The sequence below is a fragment of the Leuciscus leuciscus genome (assembly GCF_965113295.1).
Source record: "Leuciscus leuciscus genome assembly, chromosome: 21".
Classification (NCBI taxonomy): domain Eukaryota; kingdom Metazoa; phylum Chordata; class Actinopteri; order Cypriniformes; family Leuciscidae; genus Leuciscus; species Leuciscus leuciscus.
Genome location: NC_138745.1, coordinates 14133119 through 14154280, shown reverse-complemented (window position 1 = coordinate 14154280; position 21162 = coordinate 14133119). Strand labels below are relative to the sequence as shown.

The 21162-nt window shown below is 38.9% G+C and overlaps 1 protein-coding gene across 5 annotated transcripts in view; it reads left to right on the top strand.

The window, feature by feature from the left end:
• Window positions 1–21162, top strand: part of becn1 (beclin 1, autophagy related) — a 212659-nt gene that overhangs the window by 17591 nt on the left and 173906 nt on the right. For 2 of the 5 annotated variants that reach the window (XM_082152809.1, XM_082152808.1), the window contains exon 2: window positions 10557–10687. In XM_082152809.1, coding sequence (XP_082008935.1) covers window positions 10676–10687 — 12 coding nt within the window. In that variant the 5' untranslated portion in view covers window positions 10557–10675. Of the gene's footprint in view, window positions 1–43; window positions 213–10556; window positions 10688–10798; window positions 10864–21162 lie in introns of those variants that run through there. The other 3 variants (XM_082152807.1, XM_082152806.1, XM_082152810.1) reach the window with 3 other exon arrangements.

Sequence of the window (21162 nt, the reverse complement as noted above, 5' to 3'; positions counted from 1 at the left end):
TTGAAAGAATGTCCCATCTGCTTTGATGTCGTTGATCTACTAGCCATGGTGTCTGAGAATCGCCAACGAGTTTTTACAACAGTGTTGTCAAATATCTATTCCGAAGCTGTGGGGGAGCTCTAGAGAGAAACCTGCGAGCAAAAAGCGAGAATACAGCGAAGAAATACCGAAACTACTGAGCCCTGCTTTAAGTTACTTGACATCAAAAAAAGGTAGGCCGTAAATCTTTGTTTACTGCTGGATCACATTTGGCTATATAATATTCTCTACTGCATGCTTATGCTTCTCTGTAATAGACAGTCTTTATTAATATTTGTGGGCATAATTGTCGGTGGTGGTAGTTATGTTTGAGGAGGCCTATAATAAAATGTTACCTAGTAGCGTGTGTGTATGTGCGTGCGTCTAGCAGAGACAGCGTGCATCAGAGAGCGCGCGTCAGAGAGAGCTTAAAGTGATATTGATGTTGGTCTTGGGTCGGGCTGAAAAATTGCAGATGTTTTCGGGCTGGGGCCGGATTAGGTCTTGAACACCACGGGCCAGGTCTCGGTTAGGGCTGGATTTTTTGCCCCGTGCAGGGCTCTAAGCAGTATGCTAGCTGGAGCCGTTTACCTCCAGTCTTTGTGCTAAGCTAGGCTAGCGGTGGGTGCGTCAGACAGAGTTACTGCACGCACGGAGATGAAAATGGTATGTATGGACTTATCTAACTCTGGGGGATACGGTGAATAAGCTAAAGTCCCAAAAAGTCGGCGTGTTCCTTTAAATAAATAAATGAAGTCACATGTTTCCAAAGTAATTCTACGAGAAAATGACAAAAACAACGTGAATAATATAGCTGCAAGCAGCAATACAGGGGCCAAGCCCTTAAACGCACCGCAAGTAGGGCTGGGACAACGCGTCGAGGTCATCGATGACGTCGACGCAAAAAATACGTCGACGCAAAATATGCGCATCGATTCGTCGACCTGTTTTTATTTCTCTAAAAAACGTTTGCAAAACGTTTACCTTATGTGCGCTGAATATACGCGATGGCCGGATCAACATTCTGTCCAACGTTATATAACCAATCCAGGGGTTTTTCTGCATTGATCTTTTTTTTGGCGGCTGTCAAAGCCTTATTTGATCGGTGAGTGATGTAGAATAGAATGACTGCTGGGGCAGAGAGAGAGCCCCGGCCGCGCGCGCGCACTCACAGTCTTCAAACAACACGAGCGCTGCTTGCTCTCTCTCTCCCTCGTGCATATTAATCAAAATCATTAAACACGATAGAAAAAGGGCGAAACACCAAAGTTTCACGCGCGCTCGCGCACTCACAGTCTTCAAACTACACGAGCGCTGTCTTGCTCTCTCTCTCTCTCTCCCTCGTGCATATTAACCAAAATCATTAGACACCATAGAAAAAGGGCGGAACACCAAAGTTTCACGTGGAGCATTCAGAGATTTTTTTTTTTCTCCATGACAGGCTGCTGGCTCCCACTGTTAATTTTTATTTATTTTTTGTTGGAAAAGCACTCTCTGTATTAGCTTAAAGCCCTCAAGTTTACATTGGTTACTGTATTCTTTCAGTTGCTCTAAACAAGTATTTTGGGTGACCTTTTTTATTTTTTTATTGAATGCTAGTCATCAAGTTGTTGTTATTTTCATCTGAAATAACTTTTTTTCAGTAAGCTAGGCCCTATGTGTTCAGTAAGCTTGTTTCAGTAAGCTATGTGTTTTCAAGGCTTCAAGGTTTTATTGAATGCTATCTCTGACTAAGAATGCATTACTTTGCACTTGTATAGTCTTTTATTTTGTAATTTTAAGAGCAATAAACATATATTGCAATGTTAAGGAATTCATGTTTTTTCATTCAGATATGTAAATCAACATGTATAAATTGTTAGTAGTCAATTAATGGGGAGATAATCGATAATCGAATCGAATCGAAATCGAATCGGTCTGAAAAAATTAATCGATAGATTAATCGATGCATCGAAAAAATTATCGCTAGATTAATCGTTTAAAAAATAATCGTTTATCCCAGCCCTAACCGCAAGCAAAAGCCGCTGTAGCGCAATGCGGAGCCAGAAGAGCAAAACATCAGAAATTGAATGTACATCAAGCACAGCAAGTACTGTAAGCACTGGAGCGCAGCAAGCATTTAAGCACCAACAGCAGTGCGGAGCCAGAAGAACAAAAAGAGCAGAAATAGCACTGGCTACCTCTCTCTGCTCGCATCAAGTTCAAGGCACTGACGCTTGCTTACAGATCTGTCACAGGCTCAGCTCCGTCCTACTTTCACTCACTCCTACAAGTCTACATCCCTACCAGAAGCCTTCGATCGGTCAACGAGCGACGTCTCGTGGTCCCATCACAAAGAGCCAAAAAATCACTTTCCAGAACATTCTCATTCACAGTTCCATGCTGGTGGAATGATCTCCCCACCGGCATCCGGAATGCAGAATCCATGACAACATTCAAAAAAGAGCTGAAAACTCTTCTCTTCCGCGAGCACTTAACCTCATAAAAAAAAAAAAAAATATATATATATATGTATACTCTGAATAATGCCTGAACTTCGTATTTTGAGCACTTCTTGCGTTGTTTTTTGCCTCTTCACGATGACTTGCTTAATTTAGTCCCAATTTGTAAGTCGCTTTGGACAAAAGCGTCTGCTAAATGACTAAATGTAAATGTAAATAGAATGTACATTATGGATGAAATCAAAACAAGCCGCAATGCAATGCAGAGCAAAAGATTAGAACAATGCTTGAACAATGCAGGAATCGACACAATTTTTATAATCATCCAACACGGGGTTCGAACCCACAACAAGAACGGCTCGGGATTAGTAACACATGGTTTAGCAGACTGCGCCACTCAGAGGACATACAATCACAAACTGCAGAGGAGAGCCTTCAGTGTAAGAATGAGCACACAAAAGCAAGTTAACCAGATTAGCATGCTAAGATAGCTTAATGCTAATGTAGCTTATGACATGGTACATCCAATCCTGCAAAATAGATATCCTCGGATTCGACATGACGCAAGGAATCGATAGACACCAATTTTATGATTTTGTGACAAACTTTTCACAAGTTACAGCCTCTGAACCAATTATGGGTCGACCTCATTAAGTTTGCGACATCATAACTTTTTTTTTTCCAGTATAGCAAAAAAATCGGGGACAGTACTTTTATGCGGCACGGTCCGAAGATCATTTGAGCACAAGTTTGGACAAAATTAGACCAATTTTGAAGGAGGAGTAGCAAAAAAACTGTTTTACATTCGCTCCAATATGGCGGCCAGTCACATTGTTGAAAAATAACATATGAGATATCGTTGAAATCGGCATAAGCCAAGGAATATATTGACATAAAGAAATCAAATTTCAAGCAATGTTAGCAAAAGTTATAAGCGTTTTTTCAAAAAACAATGATATCTCTGGAACACTAGGTGGCGCTGTGATCAAACTTCTCAGGTACCTTCGGGCCATGCTAATGATGATCCATACCAAATTTGGTGAAGAAATTTCAAATAGTTTAAAAGATATTGCAAATTATGACAACATTCAAAATGGCGGACACGTGGTACATCCCATCATGGCAAAATCGATATCCACGGATTCGTCTTGACCCAAGGAATCGATAGACACCAAGTTTATAATTTTCTGACAAACCGTTCACAAGTTATTGGCCAGTTATTGGAAGTTTGCGACATCATAACTTTTTTTTTTTTTCAGTATAGCAAAAAAATCGGGGACAGTACTTTTATGCGGCTCAGTCCGAAGATCATTTGAGCACATGTTTGGACAAAATTAGACCAATTTTGAAGGAGTAGCAAAAGAACTGCATACTGTACTTTTCAAAATGGCCACTACTGTAATGGGCGGAGTCTTAATGTAAGATATTGGTTCTGATCAGCATGATGAGATGAATCAGGTGTACTAAGTTTCATTTTTCTAGATCAAAGGGTTCAAAAGTTATAACCATTTCAATGTTGAATTTTTGAACTGCTGGTGGCGCTATAGAGTTGGTCATAGAGACTCAAAAATTGCTACAATTACTTTTCATTACTATCCATTAGGGGTGTGCAAAGCAGCCGGTATTTGTATCTGTATTTGTATTTGTTGAGAGAGGAAAAGTATTTGTATTTGTATTTGTATTCGAGTAAATTTCAAAATAGGTGTAAAAATCCATTTTTTTTTGCGTTACACTTCTAATTTACGTTATAGTGTAAGTATTCTTTAATTATATATCAATTATAATAATTATGGATATGCAATATTGGTTGATGTTTTTCCATAAATCCAGCAATGAACATGTAACAAGGAACGTCATTGAAAAGAAAATAACATAACAGCCATTACCTACGTTAATGTTACTCTGTCAACAGCATATTGTCTAAATTACCAAGCTAACAGAGCTACTAGTGTTGTCACGGTGCCAAAATTTCAGTATTCGGTACCAATACCTGTGAACATCCACGGTTCTCGGTAACAATTTCGGTAAAGCTTAATTTAGATTAAATTTACATATATTAAAGTTTATATCACGGTTACAAAGATGGAAACTGTAGTATTAAAAACACTACATTAATATTACATTTGTTAGATAACAATAGATAAAATGACCTAACAATAAACAATAGTTAGGCTATATACTGTCGCAATTATTCTCCTTGGGGTTCATTTAAAAATACATTTTTAAAATCAAAAGTTAACATTATTTATGTTAACATTATTTAATGCACAATGAATGAAGTGAACAAACATGACCAATCAAGTGTTTGTATTAAATAACATTCACAAACATTAATGTTGTAAAAATATATTGTTCACTCAATGTGTTGATGTTAGATGCGCATTAAGTAATGTTAATGAATGGTATCTTATTGTAGTGTTACCAAACAGGAGATAAAACATGTTTTATTTGACTTGACTGTACTTATATTTAATCCAAAACTGCATTCATATTTAATTTTAAAAGAGCTTTTTAAACCTGCTAAGAGTTATCCAGCCAAGAATAAGCCTAGAACTGCTTTTCTGACGGACTGATATTAATGACAAAATGACGGCTTTTTTATTTCATTTCTCATCTCCATAAATATATCTAAAGCTAATGCAAGGGCTAGAAATCAATTAATTCTTTGCTGATACTTCGTAATCATGAAGAGCGCAGTTCGCACGCTTTCTCCTTTCCACAAGCGCTTGCCCTCCCGTGGCGTCTGTCGTTGCTATGCAGCGCGCTTGCCGCGCGCCTACATTTGAAATCTGCACGCGCAAAAAACGCGCTATGTGAACTACCCCTTATGACAACGTGACATTAGCCTAATCCAAAATATTTCAGCCACCACATCAGCAGCACCGCCGGTCGCCATGTCTCATGAGGAAACGTAGCTTTTTGATATAAAGTTTTTCTTGTTCCCGAATACAAATATTTTTAAAAGTATTTGTTCGAAATAAGTATTCGTAAAAAACACATTATTTGTGCTTTCCGAATACCGTATTCGGGTTCGGCTCCACCCCTACTATCCATACAAGTGTGCCAAATTTCATCATTTTCCTATGTACGGTTCATAGGGCTGCCATAGACTTCAAGAGGAGGAAGAAGAATAATAATAAGAAAACTAACAGATACAATAGGTGCCTCAGCCCCTTCGGGGCTTGGCCCCTAATAACGTTAGGCCAATTACAGTCATCAAATGAGACATATGTCTCTGACGAAAATGTAGGCTACCATGTTTTTACTATTCATGAATATCACTCACGTGACCTCTTACGTCATCCGCTCTTTTTCCAGTTGACTGCCGCTATCTTGAGTACCTACCGAGTACTGTCTATGGTACTGACAAGTAGGGCTGAACGATTAATCGCAACAAAACCGCACGCGATTTGCGATTATTTTATGCACAGCTTGTCAGTGGAGTGTGGCTGATTGGTAGTAAATACTGCCCCATTTGAACGCCAGAGGGCGTTCTCATGCAAACACGATAAATATGCCCCGCCACAGAAGTACAATAATGCGCATCATTCCAGGAAATCCCTATCGCTGTAGCTGAATAAACAGAAGATTGAAACGCTTTGATTAAACATGACTTATAAATACACGACTGCCTGTGTAAGAAGGCACATCATCTCACAGAAGGAGGAGCTCAGCTGTCGTTATGAGTTTGGAGTAAATGCATGTTATTAAATGTCGTTATCGTTAAATAATATCGTTAGGGTGTGATCCCTACGCGATACCTGATGCGTACTTCCAGCCTCTGTCCGCTGCTACCGAACTACCAATCCTGGCATTCAATGATATTATATGTTGATCCGACTATTTTAAGTGTGTATTTAAATGGTGCAGGGGCAGAACTTTTGCCAAGCGTGTCAGAGGTTCTGGGTTCTAATCCGCTCTCATATATATATATATATATATTAGGGCTGGGGGAATTAACGCGTTAATCTTTGCGATTAATTTGAAATGTTTAACGCGTTAAAAAAAAATAACGCAATTGACGCAGCACTTTTTTTTTTTGCCTCGTTTTAATGATTTCCTGTTGCGTCTGCTATTAAAAAGGCCGAAATATGCCGTCCCGCCCCTCCATGTTCGGCGGTCAGGTTTCATTCTCGGGCAGCTTTCATGAGCGGGTCTTTTCCGCTCGGTATGTGCGTCGCGCTCTGTGCTCCGCGCGCGTGTGTGCGTGTGTGTGTGTGTGTGTGTGTGTGTGTGTGTGTGTGTGTGTGTGTGTGTGTGTGTGTGTGTGTGTGTGTGTGTGTGTGTGTCGGTCGGTCGGTCGGTCGGCGCGCTCTGTGCTCCGTGCGCGTGTGTGTGTGTCGGCTCGCTCTGTCGTTAATGGCCCAGCAGCGGCGAGCTCTCCGTTCCGTGTGTGTGTGTCGGCGGCTCTGTCGTTAACGGCCCAAAGGCTTCAATCATGTACTAAGCACTGGAAAAGTAAAGTCCACTCAAGTAACGTGAAATTTCTCTGTTGACTTCTGTTTGCTGAGCTGGTATAGCCATGCTGGGCAACAATGGTAAAATGACCTGCTCTGATCACATGCTCTGGTAATAATAGCTTTGTAGGACTATATTTTGTTTTAATAATTAATAAAATAATAATAATAATAATAATAATCTGTTAAATTGATTATGTTGATTGATTATTGAAAAAGAATAATATATTGATATATTGATGTTTAATATTTTAATATAGGGCTATTTTCTGTTCCCTTTTTTTCCTGTGTTGTTTAATTAGGTGATTCTAAGTTTAAATATTGATGATTACAAGCTTGGGGGAAGCGCAATTAATTGCAATTAATTACAGAAATTGTGCAATTAATTAGTTAATTTTTTTTAATCGATTCCCAGCCCTAATATATATATATATATTTTCATTCATTCATTCATTCATTCATTCATTCATTCATTCATTCATTCATTCATTCATTCATTCATTCATTCATTCATTCATTCATTCATTCATTCATTCATTCATTCATTCAGACAGACAGACAGACAGACAGACAGACAGACAGACAGACAGACAGACAGACAGACAGACAGACAGACAGACAGACAGACAGACAGACAGACAGACAGACAGACAGACAGACAGACAGACAGACAGACAGACAGACAGACAGACAGTGTTTATCAGTGATTGTATATGGTCCGGCAGGGACACGTTTGTGTGCAGTTTGTTTTGTAATTTCACCGGAACGAATAGAGAGAGAATGAAGCGCGCGTCTGAATGAAGACTGTGCGCGAGCCACAAACAAACACAGTATCCGCGCCACTGATCACAGCGGCAACCAACACTTTGATCACTTGATTTCAAAAACAACACATTTCAGCGCTAGATCGCCTCTTATTTAACAAACGAAACGTTGCGGAGCGTTGCCAACTTTTTGTTGGCATGGTCTGAAGATGATCTGGTTCCATTTTCATGAAAATCGGAACAATGGCCTAGGAGGAATTTGAAAAAGTAGAATTAAGAATGTAGAAGAATTAAAAATGGCAGACACATTTTCATGACGGAAAATTACGTGATATCTGTGCATCATTAAATGTGAGCGAATGTTTGACTATTCTTTTTAACTCTTTACTGAAAATAATGCCTGAGTCCGTTAGAATAAAATGTTTACAATTTATTATGTCAGGTAAATATATCATGCACTTTTTGGAATCAGTTCAAAGATAATCAATACAAAACATCAAATGCTCTGGAATAAAGAGAAGAGATGCGAACCTGACGTCCCAACGACATTCAAGGGGGTACAGAATCTGAGGTACAGAATCGGCCTGATCTTCTCGTTGCATTTCTTTATATAGACAGAAACTTCTTTTCACATGGAATCATTTGCTAACAATGAGAATTTGCATTCGGAGTTAACACCTTTCAAGAGCAGGAGGCCATATGCCTGAAGACCCACCCTCCTTTGTATGCCAGTTATCTCTAAACTCTTAACCTTATTACCTTTTGGTTTACTACTTTGGGAATGAGACCTTTGTACCAGTCACACCGAGACATTTCAAATGATACCAAGCATGTATAATACTCAATGATAATTATTCACATTAAACCATATAGATTTCTGGGTGAATTTCATATGATCTCAGCATGAGAGTGGGGGAAGAGGGGAAGATGTATTCTGAGGTGAGATTTTGCGTCTCAAATGGTGATAGTAACTTCACAAGAGTGAGTTCAAATGTTACTTTCCTTTTTTCTCTCAGAGAGTAGCTCTCTCTTCTAGTTTTTCCAGTCTTACACCAGATAAACCCTAATAACTGCAAAAAGAGAGGATATGTTGAGCACACAAATCTTAATCTATTCAACAGTTTATTGATCATTTGTTTATTCAGTTTTAAATTCCAGTTATTGTGATGCAAATTCATATAGTCATTCATATAGTGTTGTGTGATCTAACAGGCACCCGGTAGCGAGTACGACAGAGTTTAGAAATAGCAATAAACTCCAGCAAGATAATAATTTTATGCAAGTGCACAGCCCTTTTATCTACAGATCAAGTATTATAATGGGAATATCAAATTCGAGAGAATTTACCATGCTGACTGTCGAAACTGAACGCAACGCGGTTTGAATGCTGAACAAATGAATGACAGCCACATCGGAGGGAAGACGAGTTTCCGAGAACTTTAATTTAACAATGTAAATATTCTTCTGTCCCTCACATTAAGCTATGAAATGGCTTTAGATGACTTTGAAGCATCAAATCATTATATTAGAATTATTAGAATATTAGAAATCTAATATTCAAGCTGTTTTCTAATTTTTCTACTCTTAATATTAAATTTAAAAAACTACTGAAGAACGAATGATACACGGATTCTTTTGAACCACCAATTTTAGAAAACTGAATTTGAAGTTCCAAATTTCTTCATCTTAAACTTGAATCTGTATTTTTTTTTTAAACTGGATATTTGCAGTCTAAGAATTCAGAACAAATTTTTTTTTACATTTCAAATGTTCAATATTCGTTTAAAAAAATCTAATTCAGAACTATTTAAAAATCTACATAATATTCAATTTTGTTAGATTACACTTGTCAATAATTCCAATTTACACAATTCAAATTCAAATCATTTTGTCATATTATTAGCTCCATACACAAGGCTCCAACGCAGTAGTTTGAAAAGTAGTTTCAAATTTTAGCTTACCCTGTTGCTCCGTCGGCACCTTTGTCAAAGTACTTTGTACTTTCTGTGAAAAATAAATGTAGCCAAGTTGAATATTTTATACCAAAACCAAAGTACCAAAATTTTATTATACTCAAATTGAAAAATCTACTCTACGAAAGTTTTTGTAATTGGTTACTTTCCACCTCTGATTACGACTCATTCTGCCAGCATAGGATACACACACAACACACATGCATATTATACTGTGCTGAATAAGCTGTTTAATATAACAGATGTTTACATATAAAAATGACCCTGTTCAAAAGTTTACATACCCTTAAATCTTAATATTGTGTGTTCTTACCTGGACTGTTTTTATGTTTTGTGATAGTAGTTCATGAGTCCCTTTTTTGTCCTGAGCAGTTAAACAGGGCACTGTTTTTCAGAAAAAGCCTTCTGACCCTGCACGTTCAATGGTTTTCTTGCATCTTCGGCATATTTGACACCTTTCCAACAGTGACTATGATTTTGAGATCCATTTTTTCAAACTGGACAATTGAGGAACTCATAAACAACTCATTGAAAAGGTGAAAACATTCACCGATGCCCAAGAAGAAGAAATAATGCATTAAGAGATGGGGTGAAAACTTTTTGAACAGTGATGTGTACATTTTTCTTATTTTGTTTAAGGTAATATTATTTCCATTTAGTACTGCCCTTTTGAAGCTCCACAAAATACTTACATCTGTTATGTGAAATGGCTTATTCAGGACAGTACTAAATAATACATGTTGCAATTTTAATGATACCTCTTATTTTGTTAAAATGATTAAGATTGAATAATCTGCAGAGGGTATGTAAACTTCAGAACAAAACTGTATTGTATTTAGGACACTGCCTAGATGAATGTCCAAAAAGCTCCTGTAACAGTGTGTGTGTGTTATGTTTCTGCAGCAGCATGGAGGGATTGAAGTTTTCTAGCAACACCATGCAGGTGAGTTTTGTTTGTCAGCGCTGCAGTCAGCCACTGAAGCTCGACACATCCTTCAACGTCTTGGACAGAATGACCATCCATGAGCTCACGGGTATGACCATACAGCACTACACCACTGTAAACTGGTCTCTTTACAGAGTAAGATAAATTATGTCATTCCATTAAAAAGTAGATTGAGTTTGACTTGTCTTTTTTTGTTCAGCTCCATTAGTGACAGTAACAGCGAATAAACAGTCGAATAGCAGTGAGGGCAGCAGCTTCCCTGAGGTGAATAAATCACACCAGCAAGCTTTCTTTGTGATCTTGTTGGCTCTCAAGTGTACAGGCACTTTTCCATAAACACAAAAAGTGGCATGGAATGCAGCGTTGCTTTGGTAACAAACAATGAAGACTGCTCATATTATTACTATATTTTTCATTAAACAAAGGCTTTAAAAATTGATTGGATAAGTAAATGAAGCGGTTGCCTTGGTAACAAACAATGAAGGCTGCTCATATTATTACTATATTTGTCATTAAATAAAGACTTTAAAAATGTATTGGATAAGTAAATGAACAGATTACAATATTACCATCAGGCTTCTCAAGCCAACATCAAAGTTTGTTCACAGACTGTAGCTACTAGCTTCTTAAGCCAACATATTGTTATACCATTTAAACATTATTAGGGCCCAAGCCCTGAAAGGGCAAACAGCAGATACCGCGACCTGCACGTGCTTGTCTGAAGCAACATATCTGCGGTGTGGACGTATTTCAATATATCTGAGAGTGACCCACGGACAGCGATTTTCAAAACACAGACATCCCAAGTCTTCCGGAAGTTCCGGGAGTCTCCCGCATATTGATAGCGACTCCCTGATGCCCGCAAATTAGTTTAAATCTCCCGGAATCGCGAGCGAACATGAGCGCGCAGACGTAGCGCGCGCGCGGCAGAGAGAGGGAGCGAGAGACCTTGCGTGTGTGTGCAGAGCAGCCGTCATTTATCAGAGGTGTGTGCGTTTACCTTAGCTGTTTATGGTTTTTGCAACTCACGTCCATGAGCATATAGCTGCAGATATTATTATGGGCTATGGCAGTATTGACCTAAATGCACTTTGTTTTTATGAGAGAACATTTCATTTTTAAACCTTTCTGCAGGCCAGTAGGCTTTTACATTATTATTTAATGTACACATGAGTGGGGTCAAGTTAAACATTTAATTTTATACTTTGCAATGTGCTAAATAAATATTTGCATAAAATTTTTATTGATTTATTCTTTGAAACTTTAATATTAATTTATGCAATGCCTTGATTATAGTAAAGTTAGTACACAGGCATAGCCATAAATGCCATGGTACTAATAATTGGCATAATTTATTTCGGTGTTTCGGTTTTCGGTTTTCGGCCTTAGTTTCCTCTTTTTCGGTTTTCGGTTTCGGCCAAGAATTTTCATTTCGGTGCATCCCTAATTATTAGGGCCCAAGCCCTGAAAGGGCGAAGGCCCTATTGTTTTCGGTAGGATTATTTATTATTATTATTAGGGCCCAAGCCCTGAAAGGGCGAAGGCCCTATTGTTTTCGGTAGGATTATTAGGGCCCGAGCACCGATGGTGTGAGGACCCTCTTGGAATTGCTCTGTTTATTATTAGGGCCCAAGCCCTGAAAGGGCGAAGGCCCTATTGTTTTCGGTAGGATTATTAGGGCCCAAGCCCTGAAAGGGCGAAGGCCCTATTGTTTTCGGTAGGATTATTTATTAGGGCCCAAGCCCTGAAAGGGCGAAGGCCCTATTGTTTTCGGTAGGATTATTTATTATTATTATTATTATTAGGGCCCAAGCCCTGAAAGGGCGAAGGCCCTATTGTTTTCGGTAGGATTATTTATTAGGGCCCAAGCCCTGAAAGGGCGAAGGCCCTATTGTTTTCGGTAGGATTATTTATTATTAGGGCCCAAGCCCTGAAAGGGCGAAGGCCCTATTGTTTTCGGTAGGATTATTTATTATTATTATTAGGGCCCAAGCCCTGAAGGGGCGAAGGCCCTATTGTTTTCGTTAGGATTATTATTAGGGCCCAAGCCCTGAAAGGGCGAAGGCCCTATTGTTTTCGGTAGGATTATTTATTAGGGCCCAAGCCCTGAAAGGGCGAAGGCCCTATTGTTTCCGGTAGGATTATTAGGGCCCAAGCCCTGAAAGGGCGAAGGCCCTATTGTTTTCGGTAGAATTATTTATTATTATTCTTATTCTTATTTTTCTGTCAACCTTTCGGGCACTTTTGAGACCCTTAACGTGCTCGAAAACTCTTGAAACTTTGCACACGGGTCAGAACCCGCGGCCATCAGGGCCGGGCTGAAGCTGGTACCCGGGCGTGGCAGGGGGGCTCGACAGCGCCCCCTTGAACGGGGTCCGAAAACTTGGTCCATAAATCAGACACGCTTGCATGTAATAATATGAAACTCGGTACACATATAGATCTCATCGGGCCGAACAACTTTCGTACTTTTACTTTTTACGCCAGCCCAACAGGAAGTCGGCTATTATGGGTTGTTTGGAAACGCATGCTGTGGAATTTAATGTACTCCTCCTAGGGAATTCATCCATTCGCCTCCAAACTCAGTCAGCATGAAGTCAAGACATTGAGGATGCTAAATTGCGGACAGATTTTTGATATCTCGAACGGTTTGGCCGTGGCGAGGACACGAATTGATGGCGAATAATGGAAACAGGAAGTGTGTTATAACTTCTGCATACATTAACTGATCTTGATTAAACTTCAGCAGTGTGTTCGTTGTAAGAGGCCGATCACATGGATGTGACTATTGTGAGTCAAAGTTATAGCGCCACCAACTGGCAGCAGGAAGTGTGTCCCTTTCAAAATGCTTTGAAATCACCCTCTTATTTTTACCCAATTTGCTTCAAAGTTTATGTGTATAATGTAAACACACGGCAGATGTAGACCTGTGAAAGGATTTTTGATATCTTTAATACTGTTGCCATGGCAACGCTTCAAACTTTAATATTCTTTTTTGATGCTTTTGAGACTCTTAACATACTTGAAATTGGATGAAACTCGACAGACACATCACATTTATTAGCCCGTAGACATGTGCAAAGTTTCAGAAACGGGCGTGGTGAGGGGCTCAGTAGCGCCACCTTTAGTCATAAGTGGGGGGGTTAGTTTTATCAACAACAACAAAACTTGGTATGTGTATTGGTCTCATCAAGACGGACAACTTTCTAATTTACATTAACGATCTCCGACCAACAGGAAGAGAGATATTTTGGTTTGAATGTGGATTTTCTGAAGAATTTTCTCTCCCTCTCTCTGTGTCTCTGTGTGTGTGAGGGGAGGGGGGATTTGACTATTGCTTTTATATTGTTAATCAAGGTTTCAGGGGCTTTTGGGGTCCTTAACGTGCTCAAAAACTCTTGAAAATTTACATACAAGTCGGAACCCCCTGCCATCAGGGACGGGTTGAAGCTGGTACCCGGGCGTGGCAGGGGGGCTCAACAGCGCCCCCTTGAACGGGGTCACAAAACTTGGTCCATAGATCAAACACGCTTGCATGAATTAATTTGAAACTCAGTACACATATAGATATCATCGGGCCGAACAACTTTCGTGCTCTAAGTTTTACGCCAGCCCAACAGGAAGTCGGCTATTATGGGTTGTTTGGAAAACGCTTGCTGTGGAATGCGAAGTACTCCTCCTAGAGAATTCATCCAATCCCCACCAAACTCGGTGTGCATGTAGTCAAGACATTGAGGATTCTAAATTGCGGACGGATTTTTGATATCTCGAACGGTTTGGCCGTGGCGAGGAATCGAATTTATGGCGAGAAAAGAGAAACACGAAGTGGAATAACTTCTGCATGCATTAACTGATCTTGATGAAACTTCAGCAGTGTGTTCGTGGTAAGAGGCCGATCAGATGGATGTAACTATTGTGAGTCAAAGTTATAGCGCCACCAACTGGCAGCAGGAAGTGTGTCACTTTCAAAATGTTTTTGACAAAAGTGGGGGGGTTAGTTTTACCCACAATTACAAAAATCAGTACGTATATTGGTCTCATCGAGCCGGACAACTTTCTAATTTAAAGTCATTAGCTCTGACCATCAGGAAGTCAGATATTTTGGTCTGAATGTGGATTTTTTTGCTAAATCAGCCTCTGAATTTTTAGCCACCTTTATCTAAGTGGTTTATTTTATTCCCACCAAACTTTTTCAACATGATAAAAATATATTAATGATGCTAAATTGTGAACGGATAATAAATATCTCAAACGGTTTTGCTATGGCGAGGGATTAAAGTATTGTCTAAAAAGGAAACACTCAAAGGCTCATATATTCTAAAAATGTAATTATACACCATTTATTACTATATAAAAGTATACAAATATCAGAACTTAACTCATTTTATTCTTTTTTTTCAATTTAAGAATGTTTAAGTTTAAAAACTGCCAGAATGGTTGTTTAGTCTAAACAATAAATAAATAAAGTCAAACATAGTGCTATACTGCCCTCTTGTGTTCAAAATCAGGTAGGCCTATTATATCTATATAAAAATATACTAGGTATGTGACGGTGAGAATATTTTACCACTGGTTAACTGACGTGTGACACCGCTGGGGGCTTTTTAATCGCTAACTTAAAAACGAAAGTAAAATATGTTCGTCTGCACGGACATTGATAATGGTGCGGAGCAGAGCGAGCGTTTTCAATAAATTCCTATGGAAGGAGGAATGACCTAAAAAACGTTGACTCTGTTCTGCTCGTTCCTCGCTGAGGACGCGCACCATTATGAATGCCTGTGCAGCCGTGAGCATTTTAGTTTCATTTTCGGGGCGGATTGCTTGAATGTATTTAAAAAAAGCACAATGTTGTGTTTTATTGCTACTGTACAAAAATATAAGTTAACACTTTGCAGTTTGAATGATGTTCTGAACAAAATGACAGAGTATGTTTTTATGTGTCCACTGTTCAATCGCGCCCCCGTTTTATTGATTCCCAAGTTATTTTTTCATTTAAGTTTTTTTCATTGTTCTAATCAGGTCAGGCAAGTAAAATTATCTGTGTCTTATCCCTTACATTTTTATATAATATATATACACTACTGTTCAAAAATTTGGCGTCAGTAAGATTTTTAAGCGAAGTTTCTTCTGCTCACCAAGGCTGCATTTATTTGATTAAAAATACAAACAAAAACAGTAATATTGTAAAATATTATTCCAGTTTAAAACAGCTGCTTTCTATTTTAATATATTTTAAACTGTTATTTATTCCTGTGATCAAAGCTGAGTTTTCAGCATCATTACTCCAGTCGTCACTGTCACATGATCCTTCAGAAATTATTCTAATATGATGATTGATGCTCAAGAAACATTCATTATTATTTTAAATGTCGAAAACAGTTGTGTACAGTCTTTGATGAATAGAAAGTTCAAAAGAACAGCATTTATCTGGAATCTAAAGCTTTTGTAACATTAAACACTACCGTTCAGAAGTTTGGGGTCAGTAATAATTTTAATTTTATTTTTGGGGAAAAGAAATAAAATAAATCAATACTTTTATTCATCGAGAATGAGTTAAACTGATTAAAAGTTACAGTACAGACATTTATAATGTTAAAAAAATTATATTTGAAATAAATGCTGTTCTTTTGAACTTTACATTCATCAACGCATTTTGAAAAAAAATCTGTACACAACTGTTTTCAACATTGAAAATAATAATTAATATTTATTGACCATCAATCATCATATTAGAATGGTTTCTGAAGGATCATGTGACACTGAAGACGGGAGTAATGATGCTGAAAACTCAGCTTTGATCACATAAATTAATTACAGTGTAAAATATTTTAAAATAGAAAACAGCTGTTGTAAATTGGAATAATATTTCACAATATTACTGTTTTTGTTTGTATTTTTAATCAAATAAATGCAGCCTTGGTGAGCAGAAGAGACTTCTCCTAAAAACATTAAAAATCTTCCTGACCCCAAACTTTTGAACGGTGTATATATATATATATACACATATATAAATACATATATATATATATATATATATATATATATATATATATATAGGTTTGTATAATATATATATATATATATATATATATATATATATATATATATATATATATATAAATATAGCTGCGAGCAGCGATGGAGGGCCAAAGCCGGCGGTACCGCCACCCCGGTGCCTTTAGGTAACTAAAGGCACCGGGGTTGCGGTGCCACCGGCTTGGGCCCGTAATCGCTGCTCGCAGCTATATTTATATATATATATATATATATATTTATTATTATTTTTCTTACGACTATTCAGGCACTTTTGGGGCCCTTAACATGCTCAAAAACTCTTGAAACTTTGCACATGAGTCAGAACCCGCGGCCATCAGGGCCGGGCTGAAGCTGGTACCCGGGCGTGGCAGGGGGGCTCGACAGCGCCCCCTTGAACGGCGTCCGAAAACTTGGTCCATATATCAAACACGCTTGCATGAATTAGTATGAAACTCGGTACACATATAGATCTTATCGGGCCAAACAATATTCGTGCTTTAAGTTTTACGCCAGCCCAACAGGAAGTCAGCTATTATGCGTTGTTTGAAAAACGTACGCTCTGGAATTTAAAATACTCCTCCTAGGAAATTCATCCATTCGCCTCCAAACTCGGTCAGCATAAAGTCAAGACATTGAGGATGCTAAATTGCGGACGGATTTTTGATATCTCGAACGGTTTGGCCGTGGCGAGGAAACGAATTTATGGCGAGAAAAGAGAAACAGGAAGTGCTTTATAACTTCTGCATACATTAACTGATCTTGATGAAACTTCAGCAGTGTGTTCGTGGTAAGAGGCCGATCACATGGATGTGACTATTGTGAGTCAAAGTTATAGCGCAACCAACTTGCAACAGGAAGTGTGTCACTTTCAAAATGCTTTGAAATCATCCTCTTATTTTTTACCCGATTTGCTTAAAACTTTATGTGTATAATGTAGACACACGGCAGATGTAGACCTGTGAAAGGATTATTGATATCTTAGATACTGTTGCCGTGGCAACGAATCAAACTTTAAGATTCTTTTCGGATGCTTTTGAGACTATTCACATGCTTGAAAATGCATGAAACTCGACAGACACATCACATTTATTATCCAGTAGACATGTGCAAAGTTTCAGAAACGAGCGTGGTGGAATGGCTCAGTAGCGCCACCTTTAGTCAAAAATGGGGGCTTAGTTTTTCCTAAAATCACAAAACTTGGTACGTATATTGTTCTCATCAAGCCGGACAACTTTCTAATTTACAGTCATTAGCTCAGACCAGCAGGAAGTCAGATATTTTGGTTTGAATGTGGACTTTCTGGAGAATTTTCTCTCTCTCTCTGTGTGTGTGTGTGTGGGGGGGGGGGGGGGGGGGTGTCTATTCCACTTAATCTTTGTTTTTCAAGGTTTCAGGGGCTTTTGGGGCCCTTAACGTGCTCAAAAACTCTTGAAACTTTTCACACAGGTCAGAACCCACGGTCATCAGGGCCGGGCTGAAGCTGGTACCCGGGCGTGGCAGGGGGGCTCAACAGCGCCCCCTTGAACACGGTCTGAAAACTTGGTCCATATATCAAACACGCTTGCATGAATTAATATGAAACTCGGTACACATATAGATCTCTTCGGGCCGAACAACTTCCGCACTCTAAGTTATTAGCTCCGCCCAACAGGAAGTCGGCTATTATGGGTTGTTTGGAAAACGCTTGCTGTGGAATTTGAAACACTCGTCCTAGAGAATTAATTCAGTCGCCTCGAAACTCGGGCAGCATGAAGTCAAGACATTGAGGATGCTAAATTGCGGACGGATTTTTGATATCTCAAACGGTTTGGCCGTGGCGAGGAAACGAATTTATGGCGAGAAAAGAGAAAAACGAAGTGTTATAACTTCTGCATACATTAACTGATCTTGATGAAACTTTAGCAGTGTGTTTGTGGTAAGAGGCCGATCAGATGGATGTAACTATTGTGAGTCAAAGTTGTAGCGCCACCAACTGGCAGCAGGAAGTGTGTCACTTTCTAAATGCTTTTGACAAAAGTGGGGGGGTTAGTTTTACCCACAGTTACAAAAATCAGTACGTATATTGGTCTGATCGAGCCGGACAACTTTCTAATTTACAGTCATTATCTCCGACCAACAGGAAGTCAGATATTTTGGTTTGAAGTGGGTTTTTTGGAGAATTTTCTCTCTCTCTCACACAGTGTTTTTTAAATAAGTTAGATTTTTTATATATATATTTTTATATTATTTTATGCCTAAACATACCCAGTCACAAAAAAAATATTAAAGCTATTCTATGGCTTTATATCACTTTAACACGTTAAAGGGCTCATACTGTAGGCCTACATTTTGGCTAATTATTTCCAATGCTATCACGGATCATAACCTCATCATCTAGAAACTGCCACTCAGAATACATACATAGGACATAAAGACATCATAGGGGATTGTGAACATATTTCACCATATTTCAACTTCATCTTCATTACATATATATATTTTTTTTTTTTTGTGACAAGACAGAGAATATTACTTGTCTGATATATATATATATATATATATATATATATATATATATATATATATATTTTGTTACATTTTTATATATATATATATATATATATATATATATATATATATATTATTAGGGCCCAAGCCCTGAAAGGGCGAAGGCCCTATTGTTTTCGGTAGGATTATTTATTATTATTATTATTATTATTATTTTTCTGTCAACCTTTCGGGCACTTTTGAGACCCTTAACGTGCTCGAAAACTCTTGAAACTTTGCACACCGGTCAGAACCCGCGGCCATCAGGGCCGGGCTGAAGCTGGTACCCGGGCGTGGCAGTGGGGCTCAACAGCGCCCCCTTGAACGGGGTCCGAAAACTTGGTCCATAAATCAGACACGCTTGCATGTAATAATATGAAACTCGGTACATATATAGATCTCATCGGGCCGAACAACTTTCCTACTTTTACTTTTTACGCCAGCCCAACAGGAAGTCGGCTATTATGGGTTGTTTGGAAACGCATGCTGTGGAATGTGATCTACTCCTCCTAGAGAATTGATCCAATTGCCTCCAAACTCGGTGTGCATGAAGTCAAGACATTGAGGATGAAAAATTGCCAGGGGATTTTTGATATCTCGAACGGTTTGGCCGTGGCGAGGAAACAAATTTATGGCGAATAAAGGGTCACAGGAAGTGTATTATAACTTCAGCATACATTAACTGATCTTGATGAAACTTCCACAGTGTGTTCATTGTAAGAGGCCGATCACATGGATGTGACTATTGTGAGTCAAAGTTATAGCGCCACCAACTGGCAGCAGGACATGTGTCACTTTCAAAATGCTTTGAAATCACCCTCTTATTTTTAACCGATTTGCTTCAAACTTTATGTGTATAATGTAGACACACGGCAGATGTAGACCTGTGAAAGGATTATTGATATCTTAGATACTGTTGCCGTGGCAACGCATCAAACTTTAATATTCTTTTTTGATGCTTTTGAGACTCTTAACATACTTGAAATTGCATGAAACTCGACAGACACATCACATTTATTAGCCAGTAGACATGTGCAAAGTTTCAGAAACGGGCGTGGTGCAGGGGCTCAGTAGCGCCACCTTTTGACAAAAGAGGGGGAGTTAGGTCTATACTTTTATCTACAATGATAAAACTCAGTACGTATATTGTTCTCGTCGAGCCGGACAACTTTCTAATTTACATTCATTACCTCCGACCAACAGGAAGTCAGATATTTTGGTTTGAATGTGGATGTTTCGAAGAATTTTCTCTCTCTCTGTGAGAGGGAGAGGGAGAGGGGGGGGAGAGATTTTTCTTTGAGTGAGAATACTTTGAATTATTGGTTTTCATGGTTTCAGGGGCATTTGGGGCCCTTAACATGCTCGGAAACTCTTGAAACTTTGCACACAGGTCAGAACCCGCAGCCATTAGGGCCGGGCTGAAGCTGGTACCCGGGCGTGGCAGGGGGGCTCGACAGCGCCCCCTGGAATGGGATTCGAACACTTGTCCATAAATCAAACACGCTTGCATGTAATAATATGAAACTCGGTACACATATAGATCTCATCGGCTTGAACAACTTTCGTGCTCTAAGTTTTACGCCAGCCCAACAGGAAGTCGGCTATTATGGGTTGTTTGGAAACGCATGCCCCTGGATTTCGATATACTTCTCCTTGGGAATTGATCGGATTGCCACCAAACTCGGTCAGCATGAAGTCAAGACATTGAGGATGATAAATTGCCAGCGGATTTTTGATATCTCGAACGGTTTGGCCGTGGCGAGGAAATGAATTTATGGCGAGAAAAGAGAAACAAAATGTGTGTTATAACTTAGTCCGTTTTACTTACAGTTACAAAACTCGCCACATATATTGTTCTCGTCGAGCCGGACAACTTTCTAATTTACAGTCATTAGCTCGGATCAACAGAAAGTCAGATATTTTGGTTTGAATGTGGATTTTCTCTGACAGAGAGAGTGCCCTCTGCCATTCTGTGTGTGTGTGTGTGTCTGTGTGGGGAGG